Source organism: Oryx dammah, unplaced genomic scaffold (assembly GCF_014754425.2).
Source record: "Oryx dammah isolate SB20612 unplaced genomic scaffold, SCBI_Odam_1.1 HiC_scaffold_23, whole genome shotgun sequence".
Taxonomy (NCBI): domain Eukaryota; kingdom Metazoa; phylum Chordata; class Mammalia; order Artiodactyla; family Bovidae; genus Oryx; species Oryx dammah.
In genome coordinates this window covers 62762650-62770567 of record NW_024070207.1, presented here as the reverse complement: position 1 = coordinate 62770567, position 7918 = coordinate 62762650, and the positions used below count along the sequence as shown (strand labels likewise).

The 7918-nt window shown below is 34.3% G+C and overlaps 1 protein-coding gene across 1 annotated transcript; it reads right to left on the bottom strand.

The window, feature by feature from the left end:
* Positions 1-4489: 4489 nt before the first annotated feature.
* Positions 4490-4943, bottom strand: LOC120881906 (small nuclear ribonucleoprotein E-like). The gene has a single exon (XM_040265630.1). It carries the CDS (start codon positions 4917-4919, stop codon positions 4641-4643), a length of 279 nt encoding a protein of 92 aa, XP_040121564.1. The 5' UTR covers positions 4920-4943; the 3' UTR covers positions 4490-4640.
* Between the last annotated feature and the right edge of the window lie 2975 nt (positions 4944-7918).

Here is a 7918-nt window from a genome sequence, read left to right as displayed (position 1 = left end):
CATCACTGATGCAATGGATATAAGTTTGAGTAAACTCTGGGAGATAGTGGAGGACAGGGAAGCCTGGTTTGCTGCAGTCCATCAGGTCGAAAAGAGTCGAACACGATTTGGCATGTGAACAACAGCAACCAAAAAATGATAAATGTAGCAAGATTTGACACAAAGTTCATTCCACTAGGAAACTGACTAACCATTAATTTTTTACATGGTACAATTATTATTTAGGTGACGATTTTTGCTCATTCTCTATACCTGCACCTGTGGTATGTGTTTAAAATTCACTTTAATAGCATTATCTGCTCAGGTAAGTTGACTGACATTCTCACCTCAGCTAATCTGACTAACCTAATTTTCTGCCAGTGTTAATGGTAACAATGAAAACCATGGTAAAATAAGAAATTGTAAATACATAAATCTTTAATAAAAACACACTTTTTCTATACAAAAAACCAAAACAATCTAAACACTACAGAGTGTTTATAGTACCAGGCTTTAACTATTATTTATAACTTTGTACGCAACAGGATTTCTGGATTTAAACGCAGAACAAGACACCATCTCTTTCCACTTCAGTATTAGAAATAGACTCAATCTTGGCAGATAGTAAGTGTATGTGTGCTAAGATGCTTCAGTAGTGTCCAGCTCTTTGTGACCCTGGACTGTAGCACACCAGGCTCCTCTGTCCATGAGATTTTCCAGACAAGAATACTGGAATAGGATGCAGTGCCTTCCTCCCGGGCATCTTCCCAACACAGGGACTGAACCCTCCTCTCTTACGTCTTCTGTATTGGCAGGAAGGTTTTTTGTTTGTTTGTTTTTTACCACTAGAGGAAGCCAAGAAATAGCAAGATTTATGCTCAAATCTTACTTTTGTCACAGTTTCCCTGAAAAGGGATTCCTCGATGAATTCCACAGAAAGGAAACAGCATACAGGTGCAGTGGTTCCAGAGGAGACCCCTCATTCCAAGGATAGAAGCTAAAATATTTGTGAAAACCCACAGGGTTCTTATATTAAGAGGAGAGGTTTTCATCAGTGATGACTAGATTCCAGAATAAATGTCACAATACAAAGCAAGAAAACATTATTTGGGGTGCAGAAGCAGGTAATTATGATGGCATGTGAGTAGTATTAGGGAACTAGTGATAGTAGTTTTTGAGTAGTATAACAGGACTCATATTCATACTTGGCTGTTCAAAAAATCCATATTGGGAAAGACATGCAGTGTGGAATTGATATTTAAATAAAACTAAATTTAGACAAACTGTAGAAAGCTCACAGTAAAATAATAGAGCAATTATTTACTAACATAGTTAACACTGAGTATTAACATATGTCAAGTACTATGATGAGGATTTTGTATGCATCATGTCATTTAATTCTTATAGCAATTCCATGAAGTAGGTTTTAATGCTATCCTCATTTTCCTAAGGGGTAGTCAGAATCTCAGAAATGATATGGGATTAAGGCCACTTATTAAGTGATGGGGCTGAGATACATACTTGGGTCTGCTTAACTCTCAGCTCAGGTCAATTAAATTCTATTCTGTAAAGACTTCCATATTTAGGCCCAAGGCTTGTTACAAATAGCATAATAGTTTATATATTGAAATATTTCCTGATAAGTGAATATCTTTAGATTTCTATTTAGAATAAACCAAAATTAGAATATCCACCTTTTTAAAAACCATTTTTGTATCTTTAATTTTTTAGACATTCCTTGCCATCATATGCATCTATATTTTTGATAGATGATCATACGCATATATTTTTCAAGGATGAAATTTAGTTTACAAGTTCTGCAGTTGTTCTCATTAAGAACTAAGAAATATACAGCTTTTACCAACGACCATATCTTCAAATTCGAGGAAACTACAGTCAGTTAGTGTTGAACATTTAAAAGTACATTTCAATGCTCAATAGTGTCTATAAATCATTTCATTCTTTCTTTGCCTCTCAACATTTGACACAACATTTTACTGTAAACAAATTTGGGGGCCACTGTGTGATTATTCTCAATTGGAAAATATACTGTTTCCCCTACATGAAAATAGAACAAAGGTCTGAGAGAAAGGAAATTATTAAGCATTCTACTGAGTTTTTTCCCCAACAAAAACTAAGATAGAGGTCAATGAATAAGTATGTGCAGACTGGAACTTGAATCCTCTAGGGTGACTGTAGGCTAATTAATAATTAATGCCAGAGTCATGGTGTTTGAAATGCAGATGTGATAACTGGAGGCCTTGCAGTGCTGTTCAGAGGAAGCAGATTTAGATGCTATAGGGAATAGGCACTCCCTTGCCGGCTGGCTCAGAGAGTCAGCCTGGGTGCAAAGCAGGGCCTATGGTTTAGATTATATTCCCCTCAGCTGTTAATTACCTGAACCTACTTTGAAGTTTTTCTCTTTTTATCCTCTGCATGAAAAGAGATTGGTTCAGCCAAGGGACTTAGAGAAATGATCAAATACAAGGGACGGAGGGAAGGGGGGTGGAAATAGAACTTCAGATATAAGAAGATAACGAAGAAAAACACACAGTAGAACATACAAGAACATACATTATTAGGAACTATTGAATTGTGGCTCATTGTTTCAAACACATTGTATTTCCCTCAGTTGTTATAATGAAGTTGATTTTAAGTAAATATGTAAACTTTCTCTAACAGGTATAAATAAAGAATTTTCATTGTATTATTATATAAAGTAGTGATTTGACAAGAGACACATGTTTTGTAATGTCATGTTTAATTTAACAAAGTTACTTAAACATCTTAATATTTGTACTTACTGATAAGGGCAATATTAATATAATCAGCCACAATTGTTTCTGTATAACCTGTGTTCAAATCACTGATCCTTACAATACAAATAGATGCCATTGCTCATGAGAAAAACTATAGGATATTAGAAAATTGTGGAAATATACTGCAATTGAAAAGAATCTGAAAATGAATGATGGTGCAGTTTTAACTGCATTAAAAAGCAGTTTGTTTTCAAATGTGTGTATGTATGAATGCAATTGAAGAAGCATGGCCACTAACTCTCTAATAAGTGGATTACAGTATGCTTGGATTAGATGTAAATTCAAAGTTTGGGTTTTTTCCCCATTTTTAATTGTTATTTTTAGTGCAACTACTCCAAGAAAAGCATACACACTACTCACACAAGAAAATTTCTCTCTTCTGGTGAAAGAGCATGAAGTTATAAACTACCTAATTTTCAACTGTGAGAAGTATCTCTATCTTTTTGACAGCACCATCAAAGGAAAATATATACTTATATTGAAATTGACACCTGTGGATGCAATATCTCCTAGCTAAGGTGACATCAGATGCATACAACCAAGTGAGTGAGTAATGGACATTCAGCTCAGACAGAACACATAGACCATGCAGTCATCTAGATTTGGAGTTCTATTTCGTACTGTTCATTTCTGTTTAAAGCGGCAATTTTGTGAGCAAGGTCCATAAACTGTTAAGTCCAGAGGAAAAACTAAAAATTTTCTCATTAGAATATATTGCTCAGAATGAAAATTGCAACAAGAAAAATGTAGGGCTTTCATCATTGTAGAATTATTTTTTTAATTTTAATATTGTTTTATTGTTCTTTTTTTTTTTTCTTGGCTACAGCACCAAGTTCCCACAACAAGAGACTGAACCCATGCCCCCTGCATTGGGAGTGCAGCGTCTTAACCACTGGACTGCGAGAGAAGTCCCCATTGTACAATTTACACTTCCTTAAGCAAGTAAATAGTCATGTAACTAAAGGTCTCCTATCAAAAGCAAACCACAATGGGAATTTTTACAATTTGTCTGTAATACAGCTTTCCCAGTTGTAGTTTTTATTCTAAGAACATATGTACAACACTAAAATTGTGGCTCAGATGGTAAAGGATCTTCCTGCAATGTGGAAGACCTGGGTTCAATTCCTGCATTGGGAAGGTCCCCTGGAGGAGGGCATGGCAACACACTTCCAGTATTCTTACCTGGAGACTCTCCATGGAGAGAGGAGCCTGGCTGGCTACAGTCCACCGGGTCGCGAAGAGTTGCACACGACTGAGTGACTAAGCATAGCACAGCACGAGATTATGTAAAAATAGCAAAAAGAAAATTCATCTTCATGCAATTTCAATTTTGATATACTGACATAAGGCCAGAGGACCAAATCACAGAAAGTAGAGTCTCCTTTCATACTGATTTTTATCACCAATCAACTGTCTTTTCAGAATTGTTAGAGTTCAAAGTGTTCATGACTATGTAGCAATTTTTTCAAGCTTTACATATAAACTTTGTATGTTGAATTCCTGCCACCAAGAAAAAGAAAAAATAAAGGAAGTTCTTGAAAGTGTAAGCTGAAAACCAGAGGCAAAATTTTTTTTTAATTAACCACTTAGATCCACACCTAAGATTTTCATGCCCATAGCTCTTTTCCCCTATGGGCATTCATGATTATTCACCTGGAACACAATTTTATTTATTTATTTTTATTTTGATAAAAAACAGTCCCACAGCATTTATTGTCATCTGGTAATAACATAAGGGTAAGCACAACAATATGAATACATGTTTTAGAACTACATCTCTAACAAAGGACACCTAAAAAACCAACTGTATTACCAAATGATTTCTCAGTTCATTGATCACTTCTAGTTGGAGACAATTTGAAGCAGAGTAATGTTATCTCCTTTTAGCATGATCCAACCCAGTTGTTTTCTTGATTTTGTTTTAGAATGTATCTCTTCTGCATCATCTAATACAAGGTTCATATACTCATCAAAACCAATGATACAACCCTTTATCCGAATATTCACTTGCTCATAAAGCCACACCTGAATCTGAGATTTATTTTGCAAGTATCTGAAGATGAGATTGATGGGCTGCACCATAACCTTCTGCACCTTCTGGCCCTGGCTCCAGTATGTCATGCTGGGAGCTCACAAGCATCACACCACTCCACTGCAACACAATTTTAAAACATAAACACAGAACAAAACATTTCCTACACTAGAACTGCAATCGTCTTCCAAATTTGAATTTAAAATTTTTGAATCATTGTTCCTCGTAGCAAAGGAAACTACATTTAAGAGTGGTGACATTCAGGCTTCATTTATGCATTTTTTTAATTATTTTTTGTTGTGTTAAAATATGCTAATTAATCAGTAGATGTACATATACTTTCTATTTTGTTTTTACCACTTCTATCAATTGATCAATTCAGTTTAAAGAGAAAGATACTTGAAAACATTATCTCCAGCTTAATTTCAGTGTAAATAAATTTTAGCTTAGAGCTAATATGAGAATAAATATAAGCTAAAGAGCACAATGGCATCACCAGAAGAATGAAGTAAAGCTTTACACTTATTTCAACCTGTATGTTTACATATTCATCTCCCTTATACCCTACATTACTATTTCTTAACACTAATAATTGCCTGTTTTGTAAAGATTTATTCAATTTCTTAAAGCACATTTTCAAAAGTTTTACTGTAATCTATTAACAAAATGTTGCCTTAATCTCAAGGTCTTCATATATTTTAAAAGGCAATGTAAAACACAACTCTGCCTAACCATCAATATTTAAGTCATAGAACTTTGAAGACATAATTTGTATGCTTTTATATTAACTGGAACAACCAAAGCATTCTTCTGTGTCAACTCTATTTTAAATATATTTTTCTTCTTAATGATATGCTTTCCACAGTTCACTTTTGATCATATCTTCAGATTATAAAACTGCCTTTGACTAGAGGCTTCTAAACATGTGCACAATATTCTCATTCTCTCCACCGCAATCTAAAATGTGGTTAGATGATCTAGTTTGCTTTGTGTCCTTTTTACCCAAAGCTATACAGAGACTGAAATGAAATTCTCAGTTCTTTATTAGTAAAAAGCACTGGAAAAGTGAAAAGACCTTGACAGAAATATTTTTCTGCCTCCAGTATGAGTAATGTATGTTGCATAAGCTATGCACTGCAAAGTGGAGGAAGACTTCTTTGCCCTGCAAAAGGAAAAGTAAAATATTGAAAAAGGATTTTAATGAAATCATAACATTAAAATAGTTTTATATTAAATCTTGCTAATTTTCTATGTGAAGGTTGTGGAATCAATGTGAGGAAACATTAAAAGGGAATTGAATTTCCATTCCTTACATTACAGGCACGTGTTTACATGACCTTTAAAACAGAATTAAAGCTGTATCATCAGCTGCTGTAGGCAATTCACATTACTAGGACAATCAAATCAGAATGCTAAACTAACTATAAAACATAAATTGAACTGATAGAGAATGATCTCAATTTACTGGGTTTACTTGAAATATACTTACACACAACTGGTCATTTCAAAGCAGTTTGCAGATCCACCAAGCCAGAAACACTCATACATATTTGAAAACAGAGTGTCCAGCTATAATTATGTAAGCTAGGGACACTTAATGTTTCTCAGAAATCATTCATCAGCGCTAGTTTATTTATGATCATTGTTTACTTTCAATAATCACCTCCAAAAGTAAGCATTTATCCCATAAAGACACAGTTATTTTTTATATGTTGTAAAGAATGTTTAAAGGTTATTAAAAAGTTCAGTACACTTGTTTCTACTCTAAACTTCATTGCATTGTTCTACCATTTCCCCACAATTTCCAGTAATTATATTTTGATTTCCTTTCATAGCATGTATAGATATGACACCTTTTAAAATATGGTAAGGTGGATAATTAAATAAGAGTTTTAAATCTGGTTTTCTGGGATGAGACTTACTCTAAAGACATGTAAAGAGAAGAGTAAATTTATAATGCAAGGCATCATCTTACTAGAAGTGTTTTAAGAAAGTTTTGTCTATATTTTTAGTAGTAAAATCTCAGGAAAAAAAAGCATATCTTCACCAAAATGTTTCTATTTGTGTGATGTGACTTATTTTCCATCTTTTTAGAAAACTTTGCAGACTCCTGAATAATATTGAAAACATAAGAATGTGTTTGAAAATGCAATTCTTCAATTTGAAGGGCTTAAAAGAGGAAGAATTCAAATGCTTCTCTCCATCAATAATGTGGGTGTTTATAAAGGAAAAATTTCAGTTTTCTACAAAGCTGTCCACTAAAAGTTAAAAGAAAATCGAACTTCTACAGTTCTAAGACTCAGCTTCTGCAAAGTTCAGATCCATACACAGAGATACAGAGTTCAGGTCATTTTTAAAGTCAATTTACACTCAAATAAGTTTGTTCTTCAATATGTAAAGTTCAGCCATGTAATCTCTCTCTCTCTCTCTCTCTCTCTCACACACACACACACACACACACACACACACAAGGTATATGTGATCCATTTAAGGGGGAGTGAATATCTAATATTTACATCAAGCACCTAGAGAAATACTGCATCTAAAGGTAAAGATGAGAGCATATATGATTGAATTATAGCTTAACTGAAAACAGAAACCTCAATCTCTCTCAGAAAGTACAAGTAGTAAAAGGAGGGTAAGTGGGGCAAATGAGATAACCTCAATGATTTGAGTATGTTAAGAGAAATGTTTAGGATGTAAAAGAAAAAAATTAGTATTATTTAGGTTGCCCAAAGTGTATTTCCTTAGAAGCCTGTTTCTCTTGCCCTTGTCAATTGTTATAAACAGGAAATTTGTTCTTTTTAAAGAGGATTAGGGAGGCTTAAATCCTGATGCCCTCAATATGATCTGAGTTAACATTTTCGTGCCTGGATGAAATATTTTAAGGTGACTATCACCCCCAACACATACACACACAAGAAGAATCATGGGGTGGCTGCTTTCCTAAGCACACCTCCAAGGGAGAGTGTCACTGAGGCAGAATTCTGATAACATAAAGTGTCTGGCAGTAAAGGGGCTGGGTGTACCTTCAAAGAAAGGGTTACCTTAATCATCTTACCTTTGTTCAGGCCTAGAGAGGGAGACA